Source organism: Rattus norvegicus, chromosome 2, assembly GCF_036323735.1.
Source record: "Rattus norvegicus strain BN/NHsdMcwi chromosome 2, GRCr8, whole genome shotgun sequence".
Classification (NCBI taxonomy): domain Eukaryota; kingdom Metazoa; phylum Chordata; class Mammalia; order Rodentia; family Muridae; genus Rattus; species Rattus norvegicus.
The window spans coordinates 237,642,147-237,669,593 of NC_086020.1; the positions used below are offsets into that span (position 1 = coordinate 237,642,147).

Consider the following 27,447-nt stretch of genomic DNA (forward strand, 5'->3'; position numbering starts at 1 on the left):
AGGGAGGATGAGATATTTGCCTTTCTTCTTTGTATGTCTATCAGGTGTGCTGTGGGCAGTCAAAGAGAAAATTCGCTGAGTGGGAGAATCTGGAAGTAATAGAGTAAGTATTTCAAGGTTCTTCTAGACAGGGTTTCTCTGCGTAACCCTGTCTGTCCTGGAACTCACTGGAGATCAGGCTGGTCTTGAACTCAGAGATCCTCCAGCCTCTACCTCCCGAGAGCTGGGATTAAGGGAATGCACCACCATTGCCTAGCTAATATTTAAAGTTTTAAAACAATATGAAGGAGTCACCACTCTAATATAATGTTACACCTGGGAAGGTGCACAGAGACTGTTACCCACCACAGCACCAAAGGCAGAGTTTCCAACTGCACTCCTTTTTCCTTTTCTTTGAGAAGGGTCCCTCTATGTACTTTTGGCTGTCTAGGAACTAACTGTATATAGACCAGGCTGGATTCGAACTCACAGAGATCCACCTGCCCCTTGCTCCTGAGTGCTGGGATTAAAGGTGTGCACCACCCCTTCTGGCCCAACTGGATTTTTCAACTGGGCCTGGGTGAATTATTGTAGTTTTCAGCACTTTTTGTATTTTAGAGAGAGCTTTACTTGTGAAAGTAAAAATACTAATGTTATCAGGGTTTTAATTAGGAAATGTAGATCACTCATAAAATCTCTTAAAAAGTATCTTCTTGTGTGTGTGTGCACATGTATGTGTGTATATACACATGTGTAGAATGAGTGTGTGTGTCTTTATAACTATGCATGTGTATTCCTAAGTATGTGTATGTGTGTGTAAGTATGCATATGAGTGTATATTTGTAAGTGTGTGTATGTTCATGTGTGTGTGTATGTGTATGTGTCCGTGTGTGTATGTAAGTATGTGTATGTATGTGAGTGGTGTGTATATACATGTGTATGTGTATATGTGTGTGTATGTATGTGTACATGTGTGTGTATGTTTGTAAGTATGTGTGGGGACATGTGTGTATGTGTCTATGTGTGTGCATGTTCATAAGTATGTGTATATGTGCATGTATTTGTCTGTGTATGTTCATAAGTATGTGTATGTGTGTGAGTGGTGTGTATGAACATGTGTGTATGTGTGTATAAGTGTGTGCGAGTGGTATGTGTGCATGTGTATATGTGTGTATTTGTGTGTGCATGTGTATGTATGTATTTTGTGTGCATGTGTGTATTTGTGTGTATGTGCATATTTGTGTGTGTATGTGCATGTGTGTATGTGTCCGTGTGTGTATGTTCATAAGTATGTGTATGTGTGTGTGAACATGTGTGTATGTGTGTATATGTGTGTGAGTGGTGTGTGTGAACATGTGTGTATGTATGTATATGTGTATGTGCATGTGTGTGTATGTGTACATGTGTATGTGTAGGTCAGAGGGTGATGTCAGGTATCATCTGTGATCATTCTCCCCCTCACCTTTTGAGTCAGGGTCTCTCACTTGAACTGAAAGCCAGTCAACCCAGCTACTTTAGCTATCTTTAGGCACCCAGCCTGCCCCACGGTCCCCTCTGCCTCAGAGCACCAGGATTCAGTTCTTCACCCTCACACACCTGCTTTTCCCACAGGGCTGTCTCCATAGTGCATGCTTGTCTTTTTAAAGCTTATCTTTAAAATAGAGGTAAGAAAGTGTCCTAACATCCTAACAGAAGAGGCACTGGCCACACTTCATAACAGAGGGGAAGTCGCCCTCCGGGGCAGTAGCACCAGGACTTTGCCCTCTCTGGAAAGAGAGGCCTGCACTAGTTTGGGGAGGGTGGGGAGTAAAGGACTAGAGACCTGCCACTTGGATCTCTGCATTTACGGAAAAACATATTCCACCCACAAGGACAAAATGGCCCTAAAGCAGATGTAGTGAGGAGGGAAGGTAGATCTCATTAGGGGAGAGCCTTAGTTCTGCAATAATTAAGAGCCTCAGGAATGGGGTATTATTACATTTAAGGGCATTAAAATAATATGACACTAACAGTGCCTCGAAGTAAGAACTCTTACTGAGCAGAATTGTGGCTTGACGTGGGGTTTGGTTTGAATGTGTGTGAGTGTGTACGTGTGCATGCTCCTGTGAGGGTGTTCTAGTTAAACTCCTTAGAAGAATTTGGAGAGTCAAATACACAGTTACAACTCAGCTCAGATTCCCTTGATGACGGGCTGCCACAGTGCAGCGGGAGCTGAAGAAGATCATGGTTTCCACACTCTCCTACACAGTCATTTTACTCTCTAGCACCCCTACTGACAATCCTTAGAATTGAGCAAATTCTTAGGAAACTAAAAATCTATGTGCATTTGAATATCGCGATATTTAAATACAGTCCATTAAAGGTGTGTGTGTGTGTGTGTGTGTGTGTGTGTGTGTGAGTGTGTGTGTGTGTGTATAGGCTAGAGGGCCGTTGTCTTCAGTTATTTTTCTACTTTATCTTTTGATTCACTGAACCTGAAGGTTACTCATTGGCCTGAACTGACCAATGACCCCCAGAGATCCTCCTGCACTGTGGTGACAGGTGTGACAACCAGTCTGGCTTTTTCCATGGTCTGTGAGGACCTGAAGTCAAGCCCTCGTGCTTCCACGGCAGGTACTCTATGGACTGAGACATCACCCCAACCCGGCAGCTTCCATTTTTAAAACACTGACTTGTCCGATATACGTTCCATAATGTAAGTGTGAAGTTTCACTTTGTTCAGATTGAATGGCGGCAGTCTGTGACAAAGGAAATCCGATTGCCTAAGAGCTCACGCCATTAGGAGATCATACAGTAGCAGATCATTGCAGCTAACCTTTTTCTGGGGACATGATAATGTGGTTATTTGAAAAAGTTAAGCTTCCGCTCTAACTCCCATGGATTACCTGAGGGTGTATGGGGTCAGAGAAACTCCAGAAGAGAATCAGTGATGGCTGAAGCAGTAGCCTACTGGAATTCTGGACCCTTTCTTCGTAGGAGAGGCGTACGGCCACCGACACGACTATGAGCCCTGGGTGAAACACAGGTACCAAGCAGTCAGCAGCTGCTGTCCCCAGAGACCTCCAGCTGGTGCCTGTCGTTGTAGCAGATTTAATCCCTGAGGCATGCATTGCTTAGCCGTGGAAATGTAACTGGTCCCCACTGAGATGTGTGGTTAGCATACACAGGGGACTTGCAAGGGTTGGTAATAAAAGATGAGGATTTCATTTTATTTTTAATTGTGTGTGTGTGTGTGTGTGTGTGTGTGTGTGTGTGTGTGTGTGTGTGTTGGTCCGTGTGGGTATGTGCATGAGTGCAGTATGAGTACCACAGGGAGCGGTAGAAGATGTTGGATCCAACAGAGATGGCGTTACAGGTAGTGGTGAGCCACCGGATGTGGCTGCACCTTCCTGGCTGCACCTGGACACATTGCTTTCCCCTTAGCTGTTGACTTCTTTACAGGCGTCACTCCAGAGCACAGGAGTCTGGCAAATCACAGGCAAAGGCAGGTTCTCTGTCCACTGCCCTTGACCTAAGCTGGCACAGCCCTAAGTGCAGGTGTGGAAAGCAAGCGCTTGCTTGGTAGGGGGCCTGGCACTCAGCAAGTCTTATATGTTTAGCTAAAATCAACCTCATTTTAAGTTTCAGAGATTAATGCAAGACTTTCTCCAAGTCAGCGCGAAAGGGAGTCCCCAGCATTTCTTCCTCACCGTAGATGGTGGGGTGCCAAGAGACGCAGGTAATCATTTTCTCCATGGTGTTGTGGAGGTCTGTGAAGGACTGGTACTCCTTCAGATGGGTGTCAGTCTTGTCCCCAAAGGTACTCTCCTCCTCTGCGAGGCTCCTCCAGTCATCAGTAAATGTGTTCATGATCTCGTTTTGCTGCAGGGCTATTTCGACACTGTTTTATTTTTTAAAAAGAAGCACCCCACATACTGGATGTTAGTACCCAATGACACTGCAACCGTCACCACAGGGTTGATGCGTGTACACGAGGGCCATTACTGCTTAGAACCCTAAAGCTGGCGCTGTGTGAATCCCTCGGAAGTTTCTCTCATAGCCTTCTTTGGGGAATGATGCCACACTTGGTTTATTTAGACAAAACTCCGAGAGAAAAGAAACCCACTTCTGTAAGAGTGCTTGCTCTCGGACTGAAATCTCATCACAAACTTAAAAACAGAAATAATGTTGTTCAGTTCTAAAATGGGAAGAAAAACAATATCACTATTGGTTTCTTATTTACTCTGGCCAGTGCTATCATAGTTCTTATATAAGTTTTCTGCTTGCTTTTGGGTCTGTGTTCTCTTTCCTTTTCAACAGGGAAGGAACTACAGGAGCCCCTTCTTGTTAGAGCATGGGCCTGCACCCGCTGATCTCACAGCCTCGATCAGATCATGCTTCCCCTGCCTCTCTCTGAAACAGTTAAGAAGCTCTCTGTGCTGTGACTGATCAGTTCTCAATGTATAGCATTCTGATGCTCTATGATCCTTGTTAGGCAGAACTAGTCACGTGATGTGAACTGTCCCTTTACCCCTGAAAGGTTATAAAAAGTCAGACCCTCCTATGTCAGCCTATGTGTGTGTGTGTGTGTGTGTGTGTGTGTGTGTGTGTGTGAAACATAAATGAATTGTGTTTAGACTTTTGTCCCACCCACAGTCTGTCATGTTCTGGCCTCAAACACTCAGATCAGCAATGTTCAGCTTTTAAGTGCCAATTTGAAGTTAGGAAAACGTCGTGGCACACTGGGCTGTCCTTGAGGTGTTTGGTACAGCTCTCCCATGAAAGGCCCGTGGTAAGTTGGCAGAGGGATCTCCGAGACTCCGCCGCTCAAGCCTGGCTGACCAGCGGTTCTCACATAAGAATCTGCTTCCCAAGACCCCGAGATTAAAAGCAAGCATGTGATACTATCTTTAAAGTTTTTTAACCTGGATTTTCTTACCTGGTGGACACAGTGCTGAAAAACTCAGCTAAGGATTTTGATTCTACGAGAACGTTTTTCTCCTCTTCTGAGAATTCTCTTGGATAATACTGTGTCGTAGCATTTCTTGGAAATGCCCTAATATAGAAAAGAAAGTTGAATACCAAAACTTGGATCAGAGAAGACCAAGTGTAGGTTATACCGGGGTTAAAAGTCTATTTCTATGACAGTGGTGTCAGAATATTTATATCAAAATATTTTATCTAAGTATTTTTCTTTATCATAAAATCAATATTGATTACCAAAGTTTACATGTACATTTCTCCAACATAACAATAACAACAACAACAACAATAATAATAACAACAATAATAATAATAATAATAATAATAATAATAATAATAATAATATAAGAGGCCCTGGAGCTGATAGAATGTGTGGAAAACCATGAGAGCTAAGAGGAGAGCATGGTGAAAGTAATTATATTCTTATGAAACCCAGGACTATGGACAGCGTGCTCTTGCATTAAAAATAGCCTTAAAGGGTCTTAGGTTGTAAAATCTGATTTGGAAATTATTTTATAATATTATAGAAGAAGGCTGGAGAGAAGGCTCAGCGGTTAAGAGCACTGACTGTTCTTCCAGAGGTCCTGAGTTCAATTCCCAGCAACCACATGGTGGCTCACAGCCATACTCTGTAATGGGATCTGATGCCTTCTTCTGAAGTCAGCTACAGGGTGCTTATATATAATAAATAAATAATTCTTTAAAAAATAGTATAGAAGAGTTGTAAGAAGAATTAATTATAAAGAAATTCCTATATGTCCTTTACCCAGATTCCCTGATATTTGTCAAGTTTACTTTTCTTTCTCTTTAAGTCGATATTTATAGTATTTACCTCATTCTCCCTCTTTTCTCTCTCCTCTAGTTTATCCAATCAGTTTCTCTCTCTCTGTCCTTCTCTGTCTCTCTGTCTGTCTCTGTCTGTCTCTCTGTCTCTGTCTGTCTGTCTCTGTCTGTCTCTGTCTCTGTGTCTGTCTCTGTCTTTGTCTCTGTCTCTCTGTGTCTGTCTCTGTTTCTCTGACTCTGCCTCTCTGCATGTCTCTTCTGTGTCTCTGCATCTCTGTGTCTGTCTCTCTCAGTGTCTCTGTCTGTCTCTGTCTCTGACTCTGTCTGTCTCTCTGTGTCTGTCTCTGTCTTTGTCTCTCTGTGTGTCTGTCTCTGTCTTTGTCTCTGTCTCTCTGTGTCTCTCTCTGTCTCTGACTCTGTCTCTCTGTGTCTGTCTCTGTCTTTCTTTGTCTCTATCTCTGTGTCTCTCTGACTCTGTCTGTCTCTGTGTCTGTGTCTGTCTCTGTCTTTGTCTCTGTCTGTGTCTCTGTCTCTGTTTCTCTGACTCTGTCTCTCTGCATCTCTTCTGTGTTTCTGTGTCTCTGTGTCTGTCTCTGTCTTTCTTTGTCTCTATCTCTGTGTCTCTCTGACTCTGTCTCTGTCTTTCTTTGTCTCTGTCTCTCTATCTCTCTGTCTCTGTCTCTCTGACTCTGTCTCTCTGTGTCTGTCTCTGTCTTTCTTTGTCTCTATCTCTGTGTCTCTCTGACTCTGTCTGTCTCTCTGTGTGTCTCTGAGTCACTGTGTCTCTGTCTCTTGTCTCTTTGTCTCTCTGCATCTATCTCTCTGTCTCTCTCTCTCTCTGTTTCTGTTCTGTATCTGTCTCTGTCTGTCTTTCTGTGTCTGTCTGTCTGTCTCTCTTGTACATGTGGATGGTTTAAGTACATGTCCAGGTAGAGGCGTGTATGTGTAGGTGCGCATGCGTGCTGAGACCAGCGATGATGCTGAGTGTCCCACTCTGCCCTATGTGCCCTGTGTGCCTATTCCCCGGAGACATCATCCTCCCCTTCACTTGGAGCTCATTGTTTTCCAGGTAGGCCGGCCAGCAAGCCTCAGCCACACTCCTACCACTGCCCTCCCTCCGGAGAATTGGGGTTTCTGTGCGGGTACTCCTGTGCAGGGCTTTTCCCTGGGTGTTAGTGTTTGGAATCTAGGTCCTCGTACTCACATGGCTCGTTCTCTCACCATCTGAGCCACCTGTCTCCATGGCCCTGTATCTGTGCATTTAGACAAGCACAGTCCATTCCACATCCTCTAGAGGTGTTTGGCAAACGCTACTAAGGCCTAGCTAGTGGCAGAGCCCTAGGCTGCACACACCCTGTAAAGCACAGTGAAGCCTCCATTGCAGAGGTTTACTTGGTCAACGTCCATTCGGTGGCAGGCCCTGCTCTGAGAACGCAAAGCTGGCATTTGTCACACTGGGGCAGCGATGACATCCACATCAATGGAGACATGTTTGTATTCAGTTGGCTTGCCTCCACTGGAAGCATGTCACAGCGTACTGACCGTCATCCTCGGTCTGACTCACTGGTGAGCCTTGCATCCTTGGCCACTATCAAAGTAGACTCCGAGGACAGGCGATCTGGCTTGAAAGTCTGGTTCAATCACTTGCCACGTGACCCTTGGCTCATCCTTTAACTACTCTGAGCCTATTTTCTTGTCTGTGAATGGAAGTCTTCAAAGCATCTCCGAGTCACTGTCAGGGTGTGCTAGGTGAGTCTGTGCGAGCTTTGAAGAGAGCACCCAGAATGCTTAGGGTGCTCAATAGAGTCTGGGGTATTCGTTCCATGTTTATTGAAAACAGCAGTCAATTGCTGCTGTGAGTGGCAAATGGGTTGAACGGCGGTCAGGCAGCAAGGTACCGAGCTTGGAGTCTGAGTAGAACGACATGTTCTTGTTGCCGACCTATGCTGACATCCGTGGCAGCGGGCAGAAGAGTGGTGAGAAGGAATGCTGATTCTGAAACCTGAGACACTTGGGTTTGGATCTCAGGCAGAAATAAAAAAGATGTTCGTGGGTTTATGAAAGTAGCAAGGCAAGTAAGAGACATTCTTATTCTTCAAAATGATTTGTTCTTTTGCTTTTCAGCAAAACTACTCATCAGTACTTCAGGTTAAAACATATTATAGACTTGTTTTTGTGTGTGTGTACATGTCTCATGTGTGTGTCTGAGTGTTGTGTGTGTATGTTGTGTGTGTGTGTGTCTGAGTGGTATGTGTGTGTATGTTGTGTGTGTGTGTCTAAGTGGTGTGTGTGTATGTTGTGTGTGTGTAGGTATGTGTGTGCATGTGTGTGTATGTGTGTGCATGTGGGTGTATGTGTGTATGTTGTGTGTGTGCATGTGTGTGTTGTGTGTGTGTGTAGGTATGTGTATGTGTTTCTGTGTGTGTGTGTGTGTGTGTGTGTGTGTGAGCCCAGTGTCCTGTGTGTGTATGTTGTGTGTGTGTGTGTGTGAGCCCAGTGTCCTGTGTGCGTTAGGCACTATCACTGAGCAGGTTCACCAACCGAGTTTTCGGTTTTTTATCCTTTTTTGCCTCTGACTGTTTCCTTGTAAGCAGTTGACAGAGCCTCCCTTTGAGGACCACTGTGAGGACTGATTGGGTGTGTTGAAGTCACACCTGGCATGGTGGGAACAGCACAAGTATTGCTTGTCACCTTGTCTTGTTTGGGACAGGGTCACCTTCTAGAGTTTTTAGCGTGGCTGTGACGTCTGGACGTAATGAGGCAACACCAGCATCTCCTAGTCATCTAGTTGAGCCATTCGAGTTCCTTCCCCTTATTTCTCTTCTATTTACTCCCTCTCTCCAGAAAAACATCGATCGTTACTTTTATTGGTCAGTGTTTGTTGAGAGCCTACTACATCCAAAGTACAGTGGGTTGGGTCCCTGTTCATTCTGAGTCGATCTCCTTGAGTCGGAACTGGCCTGACTCTTTTGGGATCTGTCTGTATCCTAGATGTCTTAGCTAGGAAGCCATCTCTCCTTTCTGTCTTCGTCTTTCCTCTAGGTGTTACTGGCCTTGACTGGAAGTCTTTTCTTTTCCTCTGCTTTGAGCCTGCCCCTTTTCATCATCCCTACTTTCTTACCCATTTCTCAGCCTGACCTCTAGAGTGCATGTGTCTGTGTCCGGATGTTAATACCACGCTTGCCTGACTTCTGACTTGGTTGACTCGAACCTGAAAAGTATGATTATTGTACATCACGCTTATAACCCTTGATTTTAACGGTCATGAATTCTGTCTGCCTGTCTGTCTGACACTGAACTGAGTGCATCAGCATACTGCGCAGTCTCCCTTCTCTATGTAACTGGCCTTTGAACATTCTGTTTGTCCTGTGCTCCATTTCTTCCCTTCCTCCATTTAAAAAGTACATGCCGGAAGCTGTCCTAGGACCCAGATGTACAGCAGAATAATAAGGACAGAGAGACAGACACAGCTTAAACTCTAAGCATGGTGGGAGAAACGGGACAATGAAAAGTGTGGTCAGAGAGATGACTGCACCATGGAGAAAGATGGTGGGGGTTGGGGGTTAAGACTAAAGGAACGTGTGTGTTTCTATAGGAGGCCAGGGGAATGCCTAATCCAAACAGAGGTCTGAATGCGGAGGAGAGAAGGAACATTCTTCAAGAATACGTATACTGGCCATAAGTGTGTTTGAAAGATTCCAGAACAAGAAGCCAGTGTGGCTGGCAGCAGTGAGCAAGAAGAACTGGAAAAGTAAAGCTGAAGGTTAGGAAGCAGACCCAGGCCACACCGAGTCTTGATGGAGTTTGGAGGGCCTTGGCAGGATATGATCTGAGGTCCATTTTAACAGGATTACTGTGCCTTCATAGAGGTAGGAGGGCAAGCATGGACAACTGTAGCCTCATTAGAAGGATTTACCATAGTCCAATCAAGAGGCAGACCTGATGTGATTGGTCCAGAAGGATAGAAGTGGATACATTTTAGTAATTTAGAGAGATTACTACTACTCACTAAGAGGGGGGTGATTCGGGAGGCCCCAGGCTTCGGGGTATAAACTTAAGTTTGCTTGGGCATTTGAACCTGAGATGCTTATGAGAGTCAAGGAAACAGGCGGATAAATGTGTGTGGAGTTCAGGACTGCTTTTCTGTCTACTCCACTGTGAAAGAAACACAACTTTAGATGCTATTCAAAAGGGCTCTGGATGGAAGTGTCTTGTTTCTTCACAAGGATGATGCTAATCTTGTCAGTGAAGTCAGACAATCTGACTGGAGGTATAAAAACAACCACCACACTGTGGAGGTCCATGCCTGTAACCCGGCATTTGGGAAGCTGAGGCAGGAACATTACCAATTGGGAGTCAATTTGAAATACATGGCAAGTTCCAGGCTAGCCTGGGCTAAATAGTGAGACTCCCATCATAAACAAAGTCTTTGAGCAGGAAGAGATAGCTTCTAAAAGACAATAGTAAGGTTCCAGGTGAGAGTCAACCATTTTTCATTTTCCTACTTCGTAGTACTTAGTATATAATTTTATCTCGTTCCCTAAGATTTTAAAAAGAGCGTTATTGGGTAGAATTCAGTCTCCCTGAATCAGATGCATGCCCGTGTTTATTATATATCATCTCATACCATCTGGTCTGTGTGCTTGTGTCCTTGACTTCAGCGATGACTTGCAAGCCAATGTCTTTCTCAACTTGCGTGAGGGTGTAACTTTTATCTGGGTAAGACGTACACTCAATGTAGGCATCTTTTACGCTAGAAGCATTCTGGTCCCTGAAAGTCACGGGTGCACCAAATTGACTCCGTTTCCTAGAAATCATGTAGGTCACCTGCAACACACATAAGCAGCAAAGGAAACCTAACGAGGTCCACAGAGAAAAGTGGACGGCCGTGTGACACAGTGGCAGTGTGCTCAGGCCCTCTCAGAGCCCCTTGGAATCTGGCTGTCCCTCTCCAGTTCCATGTGACTTTTGTTCCCACAGCCTGCAGCCACTACTCCTCAGTGAAGCTATGCTCACCTTGATGGGGGCAAAAAGGACAAGAGGTGATGGGGGTGGGGGTGGGGTGGGGTGGGGAAGGTTTACATCTGGACCAGCAAGAGACGGGTAGGAGGCGTGTGGAAGCCCACCTTCTATTTGGGATAACCCTGAGTGTAATGGTATTTCTGAGTTCCTCTAGGAACTCAAGACAAAGCCTTCCCTCTAGAGACTATGGCCAACTTGTCCCCCTACCCCAGGCCAGCACCTTCTTAAGTCATTTGTTCCCCAACTGTGCTCATTTCTAACTGCTGTCATAGCCAACTACCTCAGCTAGGGTGACTTAAAACAGGGAGGTGGGGGTTCAGTCTTACAGCTGTGGAGGCAAGACACCTGAGACTGTCTGGGGGATCCTGCTGAGGGGCAGTGGGGAACTCCACCTTGCTTCTTTGCCATGCCTGGTGCCAGCTAGTAATCGTCATTGTTCCTTGACCATAAACAGACTCACCCTCAGATCTCTACAGTCTTTGAGCAGGCATGTGTGCTGGGGACTGAACCCAGGGCTTTGAGGGCTAACGGTCCCATTCTCTTTCTTATGGCATCTTTGTCTACATCTGGATGTAATCAATTTCTCATGGACACCAATAAAAGCAGATTAGGGGCTTATTCTTCTTGTGACCTCATTATAGCAAACTAGATTTGCAAAGACACCCCCCCCCCATACCAGGAGTGCCACACTCTAGGGAACTAGGGGTCAAGAGACTTTATGCTGTCCTTTTTTGAGAAACAGATTCAATCGTGATGGCTGCCCAAGAAAGAGACCATTCTTCTATTAGGAACCAGTAACAACACCCCCACCCCCAAATTAAGAAAACAAAACAAACTTGCACTTTCCCATAGCACATACAGCAAAGTTTAGAGCCTCTCTGGAAAGAACAACATCCAGGTAGAGGAAGGTAAAGACTAGAAGGCACCGTGAAGACACTGACCCGCTTTTTCGATTCTTGGACGGACTCCTCCTCAATTTCTTTCTCACTGCCCAAAGATATCCACGGCTTGGAGACTGGTGGCTTGTAGATATACACGTCTTCTGGAACATGCTCCTTGAGATCTTCTTGTTCCTCTGGTATTTCTGGTGCCTAGAGAGGAACCAAAGAGATGCTAGCGCACATGGCTTCTCACATGTGTGCGTCTCTCACAGAAAACCAGACTTTCATGGGGGAGCATGGGGTGCTTCCCATGTTCTCATCATCCTATGCTTTCAGTAGGGAACTAAGCCACAAAGCGGGAGGGGTTGGAGAGGAATAAAGAATTAAAAAGACAGACACCAGGATACAGGGAGATGACAAGGTAAGATGAAGGTGGGGAGGAAGAGGAGAACACCCCACATGTTAGGAAAGCATCATTTACTGACTGTCTTTGCAAATCATACAGATTAAATCATACAGGTTAAAATATGAAGCTCGGTGTCCCTGAGTTCATGAAGGGTTATAAGAAAAAAGTGTATATATGTAAATATGTATATAAGTGTGTGTCTGTGTGTCTGTGTGTGTGTCTGTGTGTGTGTCTATCTGTCTGAGTGTGTGTGTGTCTGTCTGTGTGTGTGTGTTTGTGTCTGTCTGTCCGTCTGTGTGTGTCTGTCTGTGTGTATGTCTGTCTGTGTGTGTCTGTGTGTCATATGTGTCAGTGTGTGTCTGTGTGTCATTGTGTCTGTGTGTGTCTGTCTGTCTGAGTGTGTGTGTGTGTCTGTGTGTCATATGTGTCAGTGTGTGTCTGTGTGTCATTGTGTCTGTGTGTGTCTGTCTGTCTGAGTGTGTGTGTGTGCGTGCGTGCGTGTGTGTGTGTGTGTGTGTGTGTCGAATTCTATTTGGGAGAACCCAGAGATATGATTTGTCCTCTCAAGTTCCTTTACAGGTTCAGGGCAGTGCCCCCCATTCTGGAGCTGAACGGCTCGGGGAGCAGAGCCATGTCTAGGGTCTTAGGGTGCTGCCAGCGCACTGCTCCCTCCAGCAGCCGGCCTGCAAGGCCTTCGGATCTACTTACCTTTAGAAAGTTTTCCTTGCCTTCCTCTGTTCCAATGAGGTAAAAGTTAAGTCCATATTTGAAATCTTTGTCATATACGAGGAGGAGCTCCTCCCCCGGGTACTCCTGTAGGAGTGAATCAGCAGGGGCGAGGGTTAGGGCTCATTCAGTTGGAGTTGCTGCCAACGCCTGGAATGTAAACCTGCTCATAATCTGCCTTCTAAACCCAACTCCCAAATTACTCCATTAAAAACACAACCGGTCCATGGAAATTTTACCATGTGCTAAAAAAAAAAAAAACAGATTTATTACTTTTCATTTTACAGGCGTAGGTGTTTTGCCTATTCACTGTATTTGTTAAACCATGTGTGTGTCTCATTTCGGGGCAGTCAGAAGAGAAAGCTGGATCCCCTGGAACTGGAGTTAGCTGGTTGAGAGGCACCATGAGGATGATGGGAACCGGTCCTCCTTTGGAAGAACAGTCAGTATTCTTAACAGCCAAGTCATCTCTCCAGCCCATGAACCATATGATTTGATTTTTAACAGAAAGAGGGAAACATCAGGTTTGAGGAAAATGGCCCCATTGTGTCAGTGGGTTGGCCTGATGCTGCCTATATTCTAATGCTAATTTGGTCCCCAAACTGGTTGCCCTAGAGATGAGAGAGTCACAAGTAGATGCTAGCTTCTCCTTGCCCCAAGTTAGTTGTGATTGGTAAATGAAGACGCCAATAGCTGGGCAGAAGAGACATACATGGGGCTGAGGTTTTGTGGACTTAAGTCAGAGGGAGGATGGCAGCAAGGAAAGAAAGGAGCAAGGAAGCCACCATGAGGTAAAGGAAGAGGAGGAGAGGAGAGAGGAGAGAGGAGAAAGGCCACAGGATAAAGGTCGAGAGAGTGTGGCCGGAGGGCTGCCCATTTGGAGTTATGAGCAGTCCAGGTGGAACATAGTTAATCGTAAGTGATAACTTGGGGTTATTGATAAGAATGTGGATTCTAAGAGTATGGAGGGCAGACAGCTGCCCACTACTGTGCATTGAAAGGACCCCTCGGCCAAGATTATAAAGTGTCTGCTGTGCACGGACCTGAGTTCAGATTCCTAGGATCTGTGATCTCAGGGCTGTGGTCGGGGGAGACAGGAGGTTGTCTAAATTTACTGGTCAGCCAGGCTAGCCTAATTGATGGATTCCAGGTTCAGTGAGTGGCCTTGTCTAGAAAACTCAAGTGGAGTGCTGTTGAGGAAGATGCCTGAGGCTGCCCCCTGAACTTATAGAGATAAATGCACGCACACACACACACACACACACACACACACACACACCTCCATACACACACCCAAACCTCCATACACACACACACACACAAACCTCCATACATACACATACCTCCATATACACCCCCCACACACATACACACACACCCCTCCACAACACATGCACACACACACTTGCACTGGCACCCACAGAAGTATATGTACCCATTTCAACACACACACACACACACACACACACACACACACACACACACACGGAAAAAATAAGGAAGGGTGAGTATTGTTTGGTGGTGTAATCTATATGGTAGGAAACAGAACAAGACAAACAATGAACTAAATGGTTTAAAGTAGTATAAGAAAAATATTTTGAGACAGGATCTTAACTTTGTAGCTCAGGGTGGCTTTGAAGTTGTTATATACTCCACGGTGGCCTCAGACTTGTGATCCTCTGGCCTCGGCCTCCCAAGTGCCACCATGCCCAGCTAGATCGCTATTCTAACGGGGGTAGCCCTTTCATGTGCGCCCCTCATACCAGACTCCCAGGGGCTGAAGGTAAAGGGATGACAGCATTGAACACAAAACCTTCCTACCTCGTGTCGTATTCTGAGAAATTCTTGAGTTAGGACTGAGAGCAAAGAGCAAGATTATATTTACCAGGACAATTTTTTTGACTGGGTGGAAGTCAGATACTGCGGCTCGGTTTTGCAAGTCTGCCAAGATATCTTCTTTTTTGATGAGTTTATATGTTTGCTCATCTGTCATATCTTCATCTATTCGACAGTTGAATATTTCCTGGGTCTTGGCAGTTAATACTAACGGGTAAATCTCCGGATGGCCTGTGAACACAGAGTAGAATTTGGACATTAAATACAATTTAAACTACTAGCAACAGAGGGGTTGGGGATTTAGCTCAGTGGTAGAGCGCTTACCCAGGAAGCGCAAGGCCCTGGGTTCGATCCCCAGCTCCGAAAAAAAGAACCAAAAAACAACAACAACAACAACAAAAAACTACTAGCAACAGGAAATGCTTGATTAATTTTAAATAATTTTCTTGCTTAAAAAAATATTGAGACTTAGAAGAAAGACAACCAAGTGCCTACACCGGCCATGAGGTGGGAGCCACCATGATGGTCGAGTCTGTGATGGAGGAATGGACGAGATGGGGAGTGCAGTAGAGAGATGATGGAGAGAGCAAAGCCGAGTGGCTCATGCACTGTGGAGAGAGGTGGGACTGGACACAGTGGAGATGAGGGAGCCTGTGCCACCATCTGAGGCCATGGAGATGTCCAGGTCTGGGCTGCTACCAGGGGCCACGTCTGAGTCCCTGTTCCTATCATAGCCAGGATCCTTTTCATGTCTGAAGCCCCATGTTACCACTAAAGGCCATGAGGAAGTGCCTGGTCTGGGCTGGTGCCTGAGGCCATGTTGATGTATGAGGGTTGTACTGAGCTGGCCCAGTCCCTTGCCTGTCAATAACTCTCTTGCCTTGTACACCCAAGGACCTGAGTTCTATCTGCAGCACCCGTGCAAAAGGTGGGCATGTTGGGGTACCCTTGTAATACCAGCAACTTTGAGATGGGAGAGAGAGACAGGCTGTAGGATGATGTCATTATGCAGGTGAAGGCAGGTACAAGGTAGAAATGAGGCCTGTCATTGGACAAGAAGGAAGGATGGGTGGGAGAAAAGTTGTAGAGAGGAGGAGGAGACTGGAGGACGGGAGAGAGCAGCCGAGAGAACATGGCAGCAGATGTTAAAATTCCTCTCTGCACATATTACAGGTTGTTATGATTATTCTTAAGGGATGGATGTGTACAGGGCTTTGTGTGTCTAGATGAGCAAATTTTATGTTATTTAAGTGGGCAATTATATCTTATCAATTGTATCAGAGGCTATTGTGTTGTGTGTTCTTTCATGTGGTGATTTAATTGAGTTCAAGGGAGTGCATGGTGGCAGGACACTGGGCAGCCACAGAATTGGGATGTGTATGTCTGGCATGGTGGCAACCTGCCTTGGGAACTAGATGTGTAGAAAGATTATTGACAGGCTCAGAGAGTAGTCATTGGCAGTGTGATATGGGTTAGAGCTAAGCTGGTGAGACATTTTGCTGACTGAGATGAAAATATCTAACAGATGCCATGAGGCACTATGGTGTCAGACCTAGTGCAGGAAGCCTTTTATTTTAATTTTACCGCAACAACAGGCTAATCCTGGAGCTCCTTGGCTACCCAGCCTCATCTACTTGGAGAGGTCCCAGGCCAAGGAGAGATCCCATCTCAATAAAAGATGTAGCAGGTGGCTGAGGGTGTCCTCTGAATTCCACATGCAAGCACACATGTGCACACACATGTACCCACTCATTCACAAACGTGCATGCGTGCGTGTACGCACACACACACACACACACACACACACAAAATCTTGATCTGAATAAAAAAACCCTATGGCTTATTTACATCCTTCAGGAAACATCTTAATAACATTTTGCTCTATTCATCCCATGTAGAACTCTTAAGAAATTCTGCTTTTAACATTTTACTGTGACCTCATATGTACTTCTACTAGGACATTACATAACATGTCTGAAACACTATTTTAAATTAGTTTGTTTCTGTAACATAACATTCAACCTTGTTCTTACTGGGGAATGCTCAGTTTTTCTTATTTGTTTCTTATTTTGTTACTCTTACAGACTAAGGAAGGCCTGTGAATTGTTCTTGTGTTACAAACTATGTTCTTGGGATAACTTTAGAAGTGAAGGCACTGGTCTAGAGGTATGGAGGCTTTCTTTCAACTTCTATTGCTCTCCCTGATCTTCTTGTTTCTACCTCCCACCCTGGACCAGACCCTAGCAATGGGCTGTTCTGAGTGGGAAGAAGTAACAGGGGCGAGGAAGCATTTTGCCAACCTCCAACAACAACAAAAGTAAGATCTGGAGCAGGCTCTCACACTGTAACATTCCAGGCTGTCCTAGAATTCATGTTGCAAACCAGGTTGGTTTTGAGGTTATTCTCCTAACTCAAGATTGTGTTTCATGTTTCTTGCTTCCACCAGATACACATTTCTGATTCTACTGGCCTGGTATTTTTTATAACAATGGTTCATTTACACTAATTGGACATTTTAAAAGGCAATTTAAAAATAGGATTTAACATTTCCTTACGCGGAATTTAGTGAGCGTTATAGACTTATTGTTGCTGAGGTAAGCTGGTGATGTTCACTGTGAATAAAAGGCAGCCGACAGAATACGTATATCCTGTCTAGTTCAGGCCCTGACCCAGCACTACAGACTGAATGGAATGGGGCAAGACCCAAGGATGCTGCCAACCCACAGGGGCTGTGGTGAAACTGAGTGAGAAGGGCTTCTCATTAGGTTTTAAGCTGTGAGGTCAGCAGGCAGAGGCACTCATTGAACCTAGAGCTTAGTGACATGTTGTCTGCTTCCAAGAGACTGAGGAAGGCCTGGGAACAGAGGAGGAGGCTGAGGTTTCACTCGGGTGTTAGCTACGGGGCCGTTGGCTACGAGCTCAACAAAAATGAGCTGATATCAGATGAACACTGCCTTTGAGCTACAGTTTGGAATAAGCGATTCTGGAGGAAGCCATAATTTATAGGCCTCCCACAAAAGAGCTTTCAATACTCTCATGATAGGGTAGAGGGTATGTGTGGTGTGTGTGTGTGTGTGTGTGTGTGTGTGTGTGTGTGTGTGTGTGCACAGCAATGTATGATGTATGTGTGGGGGTGTGGGTGCACAGCAGTGTAGAATGTATATATGTGGGTGTGAGTGCACCTCAGTGTATGATGTATGTGTGGGGGTGCACAGCACTGTATGATGTGTGTGGGGGTGCACAGCACTGTATGATGTATGTGTGGGTGAGAATGCACAGCACTGTATGATGTGTGTGGGGGTGCACAGCAGTGTATGATGTATGTGTGGGTGAGAATGCACAGCAGTGTATGATGTATGTGTGGGTGAGAATGCACAGCAGTGTATGATGTATGTGTGGGTGAGAATGCACAGCAGTGTATGATGTATGTGTGGGTGAGAATGCACAGCAGTGTATGATGTATGTGTGGGTGAGAATGCACAGCAGTGTATGATGTATGTGTGGGTGAGAATGCACAGCAGTGTATGATGTATGTGTGGGTGAGAATGCACAGCAGTGTATGATGTATGTGTGGGTGAGAATGCACAGCAGTGTATGATGTATGTGTGGGTGAGAATGCACAGCAGTGTATGATGTATGTGTGGGTGAGAATGCACAGCAGTGTATGATGTATGTATGGGTGTGAACTCACAGCAGTGTATGATGTATATGTGGGTATGGGTACACAGCAGTGTATGATGTATGTGTGGGTGAGAATGCACAGCAGTGTATGATGTATGTGTGGGTGAGAATGCACAGCAGTGTATGATGTATGTGTGTAGGTATGAGTACGCAGCAAGCTTTGGAGATCAAAGAACAACTGTGAAGTTGGTTCTCTCCTTCCACGTTATTTTGCAATTTTTAGTATTTTAAAGATTATTTATTTTTATTTTATGTGTACAGGTGTTTTGCCTGCATGTACACCACGCTGTGTACCAGGTGCATGTGGTGCCCTCAGAAGCCAGAAGAGGGCATCAGATTCCTCTGCAACTGGCATTACAGATGGTTGTGAGCCACCTTTTAGAAGAGCTTCTGGTGTTCTTAAACAGGGAGCCATCTCTCCAGACTCCCCTTCATTTTGGGGGGTTCCGGGGGATCAAACTCAGGTTGTGAGGTTTGTCTGGAATGTGCTGTATCTATGGAGCCACTGCTAACCCTTAATTCTCTCAGTAGATTTATTGTTAAAAGGATTGTGTTGTCTAAATCTATTTCTCAGTTTAAGTTCAGCTTTCTGTTTGTTTTTGTTTTTGCATTTGTTTTTTTAATTCTTTATTTTAAAAATTCAAGGCCAAGTGTGTGGATGCAATCCAAACACTCTGGTAAGGCAGAGGCAGGCAGAACTGTAGTTTGGGGGCTTGTTCGGGCCGCACCGTGAGGCTCTAGGAATCAAACTTGGTTATTTCCACTTACCCATGCTCTCCATGTTCATTGGCTCCTCTTCTTCTGAAACTAAAACACAAAGAAACATCAGCTTCACCTTAAGAAGCACGTTGTCTCACTTGGTTATGATATTGTAAAACACCAGAACATAGCATACAGATACAGACATGGACTGGAGAACTCAAGTGCCCGGTGGCCAGCTGCAGACGAAGCAGGCAACTGTCTTTCTCACGGTCATCCTCAGTGATGCAGGTGCCGTGGCATTTCACTAATATTGGAGTGAAGCAAGTGGGGAATGCTAGCCTCTGAACATTTGATACTGCAGTGTCTGACTTCACAGAAGTGAAAATGTTTCGTTTTACCTTATAAGTCAAGCCACAGTACACATTGTATAATACATGACAACAGCAACAGTCAACAACCACCACCGCCATCAATCCTACCAAGCGACTGTTGCTTCGTCTTCTTTTTGCCCTTTCTCTGACCCTTGGGGCTCTTCTGTGCTTTTGGTGCCATGGCTCCGATGTAGGCTGCAAAGAGAGAAATCGTTATCAAATCCTTGCTTATGCTATCGGGTGTGAGGATCCCTATTTCCTAGGTTTGGGCCTGGACTGGATCCACAATCTGTTCTCAGGACGGGCTCCTGTACCGAGACTAAAGGTTTTAGCACAGCAGCAATGTGATTGATCCTGTTTCTACGGAGCTGTTGGCCGAGGTGCATCACCACCGTCTCTGTTTCACGGGGGTGCAGCTTTCTGCAGGTGCTCAGTGCTACCAGGTGCGTCGTCTCCTCACAGGTGTGTGCTGTCTCCTCACAGGTGTGTGCTGTCTCCTCACAGGTGTGTGCTGTCTCCTCACAGATGTGCCTAAAGTCCTTGGGATGAGTCCAGCCCACAGCATGCACATCTGAAAGTAATCTTAACTCGTGGGTGTGTGACGTGCACACCTGGACATGATTTTTTTTTCAATGAAATTATTTTCTTTTCTTTTTTTTTTTATTAACTTGAGTATTTCTTATATACATTTTGAGTGTTATTCCCTTTCCCGGTTTCTGGGCAAACATTCCCCTCCCCCCTCTCCTTTTTTATGGGTGTTCCCCTCCCCATCCTCCCCCCTTGCTGCCCTCCCCCCAACAATCTAGTTCACTGGGGGTTCAGTCTTAGCAGGACCCAGGGCTTCCCCTTCCACTGGTGCTCTTACTAGGATATTCATTGCTACCTATTATGTCAGAGTCCAGGATCAGTCCATGTATAGTCTTTAGGTAGTGGCTTAGTCCCTGGAAGCTCTGGTTGCTTGGCATTGTTGTACATATGGGGTCTCGAGCCCCTTCAAGCTCTTCCAGTTCTTTCTCTGATTCCTTCAACGGGGGTCCTATTCTCAGTTCAGTGGTTTGCTGCTGGCATTCGCCTCTGTATTTGGTGTATTCTGGCTGTGTCTCTCAGGAGAGATCTACATCCGGCTCCTGTCGGCCTGCACTTCTTTGCTTCATCCATCTTGTCTAATTGGATGGCTGTATATGCATGGGCCACATGTGGGGCAGGCTCTGAATGGGTGTTCCTTCTGTCTCTGTTTTAATCTTTGCCTCTCTATTCCCTGCCAAGAGTATTCTTGTTCCCCTTTTAAAGAAGGAGTGAAGCATTCACATTTTGATCATCCGTCTTGAGTTTCATTTGTTCTAGGCATCTAGGGTAATTCAAGCATTTGGGCTAATAGCCACTTATCAATGAGTGCATACCATGTGTGTTTTTCTGTGATTGGGTTACCTCACTCAGGATGATATTTTCCAGTTCCAACCATTTGCCTTTAAATTTCATGAAATCATTGTTTTTGATAGCTGAGTAATATTCCATTGTGTGGATGTACTACATTTTCTGTATCCATTCCTCTGTTGAAGGGCATCTGGGTTCTTTCCAGCTTCTGGCTATTATAAATAAGGCTGCGATGAACATAGTGGAGCATGTGTCTTTTTTATATGTTGGGGCATCTTTTGGGTATATGCTCAAGAGAGGTATAACTGGGTCCTCAGGTAGTTCAATGTCCAATTTTCTGAGGAACCTCCAGACTGATTTCCAGAGTGGTTGTACCAGTCTGCAATCCCACCAACAATGGAGGAGTGTTCCTTTTTCTCCGAATCCTCGCCAGCATCTGCTGCTGGACATGATTTTTAAATGAATGTAATTTAAGTCACACAGGCCTTAGCATGTGACCATGTAACCATTAAGACCTCATTTGCGACACCCCAGAGTGCTTTCGTGGGATGTTAACACTGGACGAGGTCATCTGCATGATATTTGAGTCCCTGGTATCCATAGATGCATCCTATTAAGTGGTCAAAACTGTGATTTCAGAGTCAGGTATAGTGGCCAGACCTAAAATTACAGCACTCGGGAGGCTGAATCAGGAGGGTTGCCATGTATCTGAGGCCAGCCTGGGCTACAGTGTGGGACAAGTGGTTTTTCTGAGTCTATGCATTAGGATTTGAAAACAGTCTCTGCTTTCAGCTGAATGGTCCTAGGCAAACTGCAGACCTTCTTGCCTTCTGTTTATTTCTTTTTTTTCATGGGGATAATAAAGTATACTTCACAAGGTGGATATGAAGCTTCAATAAAAATAATTAAAAAAATCACATCATCATTAAGTGCTTAAGGAAGGGTTTGTCTTATTTTAGCAAATTAACATCAACACAGTCTGAGCGTTATTTTATAGCTGACGGCTAAAACAACACCAGGTCTTGTTACTGTTTAGTCCCTTCATTGCAAAATCTTAACCGAAACATGGGTGTCTGTGTGCTTGTCTATAACTCTCTCTCTCTCTCTCTCTCTGTCTCTCTCTCTCTCCCCCTCTCTGTCTCTCCCTGTCCCTCTCTCTGTCTCTCTCACCATTTTGCTTTATTACACTGTAACATCTTTCTTGCATGCACTGAAGCACTGAAAACATTATTTTCATCATTGTGTATGTGTGTACACGCATGAAGTGGGTGGGGAGGGGCGCTGTATGTGCGACTCTGCTTGTGAGATACTCAAAGGACAACATTTGTCGTTTCTCTCTTTCCGCCATTACTTGGGCTCTGGGGATCAGCCTGTCAGGCTTGCAAAGTGAGCACGTCTCATGCTGAGCCTGGAAAGTCCATCATGTGTGCATTTTTAAACAATAATAATTATCAGTCACACTTACAGGTGTTTATGCCAGTCGGTCTGAAGAATTTCATGTGCATTTTAAGTTCAATGATTTTTTTTTATTTTTTTTATTTTTTTCGGTCTGCGGCAGGATTTTCCTATTTGCCTACTGACACTGGCTTTGAATTTAAGGTATTTCTGCCTCTGATTTTCTGTGAACTTAACCTCCGTCACATGTTATTATTACGGTTAGTTCCTCACTCTGTGAGGTCAGGTCATTGGTGTGGGGACATGGAGAGCGGTGGGCATACTCTTAACCTCCACATTACAGCATCCTTCGATTGTTGTTTCATTATAAATATACCTCGACTAGGGTTTCTATTGCTGTGATAAAACACCACACATAGCCAAAAGCAAGATGAGGAGGAAAGGGTTTGTTTGTCTTACACTTCCACATCACAGTCCATCATTGAAGGGAGTCGGGGCAGGAACCTGTAGGCAGGAGCTGATGTAGAAGCCAGGGAGGGGTGCTGCTTACTGGACTGCTCAGCTTGCTTTCTTAAAGAACCCAGGACCACCCACCCAGGGATGGCCCCGCCCACAATGGGCTGGACCCTCCCTACATCAACCACTAATTAGGAAAATGCCCTACAGCAGGATCTCACTGAGGAATTCTCTAGACGGAGGCTTCCTCCTCTCAGATGACTCTAGCTTGTGTCCAGTTGACTTGAAACTACCCAGCACGCCAATAGGACCACTTAAAACAATGCTCTTGGTCGACAGAGGTACAATTTATGCTTTGATCAATGTTTTATAAGTCTAACGTTTCTGGAAATGTCTATTCAGTTTCTCCCTTTCTTTCCCCCACCCCCGCCGCTACCCTGTGTGCACAATGTTTTAACTTGAGCCACCTCGTTTGTTCAAGTTTCTACCTTTTTAAGTATTCTGCAATAAATGGCTCTCTCGGTTTTTCAGATGGAGTATTCTTCATCTCGTTCATAGATTCAGGACGTGGGCCTCATTTTCTTTTGAAAGATTTCTCGTCACTTTATTCCTCTCCATTTTCTATGCCAGTTTCATTTGGCCCAAACATACTCAACAACACTTTAAACATCGCCTGGCTTCACACAGCTGCAACCCAGTTACAGAGGTTCGTGCTCCTGTGCAATCTGTGCACACACACACACACACACACACACACACACACACACACACTACAGCTACCACCATTACTGTTCATTGCATATTTTATACAACGAATACTGTTATTCTTATATGCATAAAATGATCAAATTTCTTCTTTTATACAAAGACATTCTCCTCCAGTGTAAGAGCGACGTCACTCAAATGCAGATTCCCTAAGACCCCTTTACTTCCCAGGAGTGGATTTTGCAATCTTAGAAGCATTTGTCAGAAGCTAATGCTGCTCTGGCGGTCTGCCTTCTCTCTCTGCCTCAATCAGTCTCGTTCTGATATATTCCAGTGGTGCTGTGAGGAGCTGACACAGGACCGGTCTCAAACACAAGGCTGCCTGAAGGGCTGCTGTGGATTCACTCAGCGTTCAGCATTACAGTTCCTCCAGGGGAAGAGAAGTCGCTCTGAGCAGCAATTAAGTCCCAGATATGCTAATCACTAGGGGAATAAGATCAGAGCCCTCCGTCAAGAGTTTATGTTCTCGGTTCCTCTTTTTGGTTAGCCCTCCCCCATCCCCCAGTGATCCGCTTCAGTCCACAGTAATCCTCTACTGTGTTGATGAGTAACCAGGAGCACGTCATTCTCATATTCACTTATGCATAATTTATTGAGCTCCCGCTGCGTGCCAAGCAATGCGAGAGCTAGAACAAGGCGGCACGGGTTCCGGATATTCTTAGATGCCGTTAACTGCTCTCTCTTAGCTGTTTTTGTCTCACTGGCTCTGGCAGCGAACTTGTCGAAAGTAGTGAAAAAATATCTATTTAGTAGAGTCCACCTCCACTAGCACTGTCAAGGATGTTTCCGAACGCCCTTGATATGGTAATGAGATATTTAGTCTCTCCCCTCCCTCCCCCCCTACCGCCTCCTTTCCCGGTCTGAACCGCCCTTACCTGGAATCACTAAAGGGAAAAGAAAGCAGCCTCCTGGCAGTTCCCCAGAGAAACGCTCCTTCGAGAGTAGGAGATGGGAGCCTGACTCTTCTCGCCCAGAAAAATAAATCTCCAATTTCCAACCACAGGTGGCTGGCAGTTGTTGCTAGGACGCGTCCGTTGCTAAGATTAAAAAAAGTCTCTTCTGTTGAGATTGACAGAACCTCTTCACCAATACCGTGTCCTCTCCCCAACAGTTTCCTCTCATAGACGGCTAGTGATTGGTTGCTATGTTGTGACATCACCCAATTTAGGTCTCAGTGACCCCTCTTGACCCAGGTCCGTGCCTTGCCTTGCATCCACTGCAGTGCTACTCAAAGGGAAGTTCTTGTGGGGTGCGGTTGGGCAGCTCCTAGGTCAGCCACCTGAGTGACCTCGGTGTTGAGGGGAGCAGGCTGCACCTAAGGACTGGTGTAAAAATGGAGTATCTTGTGGAAGTTGCATTCTGGTTGTCCTGGACGTCCTTGACTACTGCGGTACATTTTTTTTTTTCTTTTTCTGGTCAAAGAAATTTGTATAGAGTTTGACTCAAGCCGGAACTACAAGTCTCAGAGAGAAAGCTGCTTGGTGGGTTTCTGTTGACTGAAGAATCGTTTCATCTGACTATGGCCCCTCCAGGATATTTAGAGCGAAGCTCACCTCGCCAGTTTTCCTTCTTTTCTTTAAAAGTACAAATTAAAACTGCTAATGTGTGATCTGGCAAAATTTAGTAAAGCAGTGCAGTTGACCACAACAATTGATTTAAAGAGTTTTGTTTAAGAGAGGATCTTACTGCTCTAAGAACTCCCTATGTAGGATGTATGGGTGGATGGGTGGATGGATGGATGAATGGATAGATGCTGCCACAGTTTAACAGAGCCAAGATTAACTTACTGTCTTTAGATATCTTTTAAATTCTCTCTCTCTCTCTCTCTCTCTCTCTCTCTCTCTCTCTCCTCTCTCCTCTCTCCTCTCTCCTCTCTCCCCTCTCCCCTCTCTCCTCTCTCCTCTCTCCTCTCTCTTCTCTCCTCTCTTTCTCTTTCTCCCCCCTCCCCCTCCCCTTCCTCCCTCCCTCTCTCTCTTCCTCTCTGTATGTGTTGTGTAGGCAAGTGTCACCATGCATATGTGGAGGTCAGAAGAAAATCTCAGGCATTGGAGTTTGCCTTACACTGGTCGTTGTTTTTATTGTAGGAGCACTGGGATTACGGATGTGCACAACCACACCCAGCTTTACAAGGGTTCCTGGGGAGTCCAGCAGAGTTCCTAACACTTGCTAGGTTCTAAGGCATCTCGAAGCCCTATCAGGTTCCTCTCCTCAATTGACAAAACTAGAAATCTGAGAGCCGTCTCTGATTCCTGTTGCCCTGCCCAGAGCCAACCTATTACTGAGTTTTACCGTTTTCCTCCCTGAATATGTCACTGATAATGACTCTATAGCTGCCTTTCCTTATTTCTGGTGACCTCATCTGTGTCCTAGCCAGTAACAACAGTGCTTGGACACTCACCACCTTCTTCCCCCTAATTCATTTTCTAAGTTACTGTGGAGTGTTTTGAATCAGGGATTCAAGCCTGAGATCACTCTTTTATTGCACGTGTTAGGGTTGTGTGTAAAAATGTGTGCAAAACCCTGAAAGACATCTGGTAGGTAGGTGCCAGGTTCTTTTCGCAACCCCAGGCTCATACAGAGAGATGAGGTAAGGACAGAGCCCTCCAAGTTCTTCTCTGGTCCCCACATGAGCATTTGGTATATGATCCATTCTTGGAAAGGGTTGTTTTGTTTTGTTGTTTTGTTTTTTTTTTTGAGAATTTGACATTCTGCTCCACAATATATATTCATGTTTATGTCGATTTTTAAAATGTGTCAAGTCTCTGTTGACTGAAATAGATATCAAATGGAATGAAAACGAAACACAGGCAGCCATGACACATGCATCCGTTGGTTTTCTGCAGCCCTAACCTTCTGACTCAGGAGACAGTGTGTCCCCGGGGGCCCCTGCTGGCTCCCAAGGATGCCTCTTCCTCTTAAAACCAAGGTATTGCTTCTTCTCCTGCCCCAGGCTGTGGATTCTTCTCCACCTCCACTGTACCATAAGGGCTTTCTGGGCTCCTCTTTCTGGGATCAGCTTAAATGCTGTCTCCTCCGCAAAGCTACGTAAGCAGGTGGCATTCGTCCTTCTTGCTTTTCCGTTTGACTATCATGGTGTGTAGCTGAGGCCACATTACTTGGTATCTCCCCTCTTAACCTTAAGGCTGGGGTAATAGCTCATGTGCTTAAATTGATCCCACCCAACATTGATACATTCATATATAATATAATAAATACATGCATGTTAAATATGTAATATATACATACACACAATATATACATATACAATGTATATATTATATGAATTATATATAAATATATAATGCTTAATTGCTTATTCTGTTAAATGCAGGAGAAATAACAAAGGCTTTTTTGTATTCCTCACATGATATATTTTCCTTTAAAACCATTCCCCACAATCCTGGTGGATTTGAGGACGATCATAATCTTGTGATTCGGCTGAGACATGGGTTTTGCTGTCATCTTTCTTTTAGACATGCCCCAAGGAATGAGTCATAAGTCACAATACCAAGAAAGTAAAAAAAGGAACAGGAAATGTTGAGTGATTTCTTCACGTTGCAGATTCATGATTGACATCTTCTTTGGTGGGTGTGTCCAGCAGACCGGGTGAAGGCGACTAGTGAACACCTATGCACTCTCAGAGGACATGGATTAACTTTGCCTCAAACTTGAATATATTCAAAAAGTAGTTTTAGTTTTGTTAGTTAAGGGAAGAGGCAGCGAGTCACAGAATGACAGTGGGAAATAACGGCTAGAGAAATTTCAAATCGAGTTTACTGCAGAAAATCTGGTAAGTCAGAGATAAGATTGATTTTTACTAATTTTGCTTACTAAAGCATTTCGGCTGGAGGGCTGTGAATGGACGTCTTTGTATCATTGTTTGCATAGGTATGCTTGGGAGAGAGGGCAGGGGAGAAGGAAAGGAGGGGCCTTGTTGGAGCTCTGAGATCGCTTCTAGGTTTCTGGGAAACTAGCCTGTGTCAGAGAGAACAGAGGAACGGTGAATCTCAATCTCACTTCTCAGAAATGAGAAAATCAGAGAGGCCTGATTCAGGGGCAGAGCTGTGCTACTGATGGAAAGAGCCAATTCTAATATAAATATAGTGTG

At 45.1% G+C, this 27,447-nt stretch overlaps 2 protein-coding genes across 4 annotated transcripts in view; one reads left to right on the top strand and one right to left on the bottom strand.

Moving 5' to 3' along the window:
* The window catches only part of Dnai3 (dynein axonemal intermediate chain 3), a 58,264-nt gene extending 33,945 nt beyond the window's left edge, over positions 1-24,319 (bottom strand). Inside the window, exons 1-10 of the mRNA NM_001134736.1 lie at positions 24,215-24,319; positions 19,458-19,544; positions 19,045-19,083; positions 14,645-14,826; positions 12,742-12,846; positions 11,688-11,837; positions 10,352-10,551; positions 4,898-5,014; positions 3,669-3,859; positions 2,865-2,989 (exon numbers count right to left, since the gene is read on the bottom strand). Of these exons, the coding sequence (NP_001128208.1) occupies positions 2,865-2,989; positions 3,669-3,859; positions 4,898-5,014; positions 10,352-10,551; positions 11,688-11,837; positions 12,742-12,846; positions 14,645-14,826; positions 19,045-19,083; positions 19,458-19,530 (1,182 nt within the window). The 5' untranslated portion in view covers positions 19,531-19,544; positions 24,215-24,319. The remainder of the gene's footprint in view (positions 1-2,864; positions 2,990-3,668; positions 3,860-4,897; positions 5,015-10,351; positions 10,552-11,687; positions 11,838-12,741; positions 12,847-14,644; positions 14,827-19,044; positions 19,084-19,457; positions 19,545-24,214) is intronic.
* Mcoln3 (mucolipin TRP cation channel 3) overlaps positions 1-27,447 on the top strand; it is a 109,227-nt gene that overhangs the window by 45,603 nt on the left and 36,177 nt on the right. Inside the window, exon 1 of one of the 3 annotated variants that reach the window (NM_001012059.2) lies at positions 26,860-27,129. The exons of the other annotated variants lie outside the window; for them this stretch is intronic. The gene's annotated coding sequence lies outside the window, so the exon portion shown is untranslated. Of the gene's footprint in view, positions 1-26,859; positions 27,130-27,447 lie in introns of those variants that run through there. 3 annotated transcript variants of the gene reach the window in all.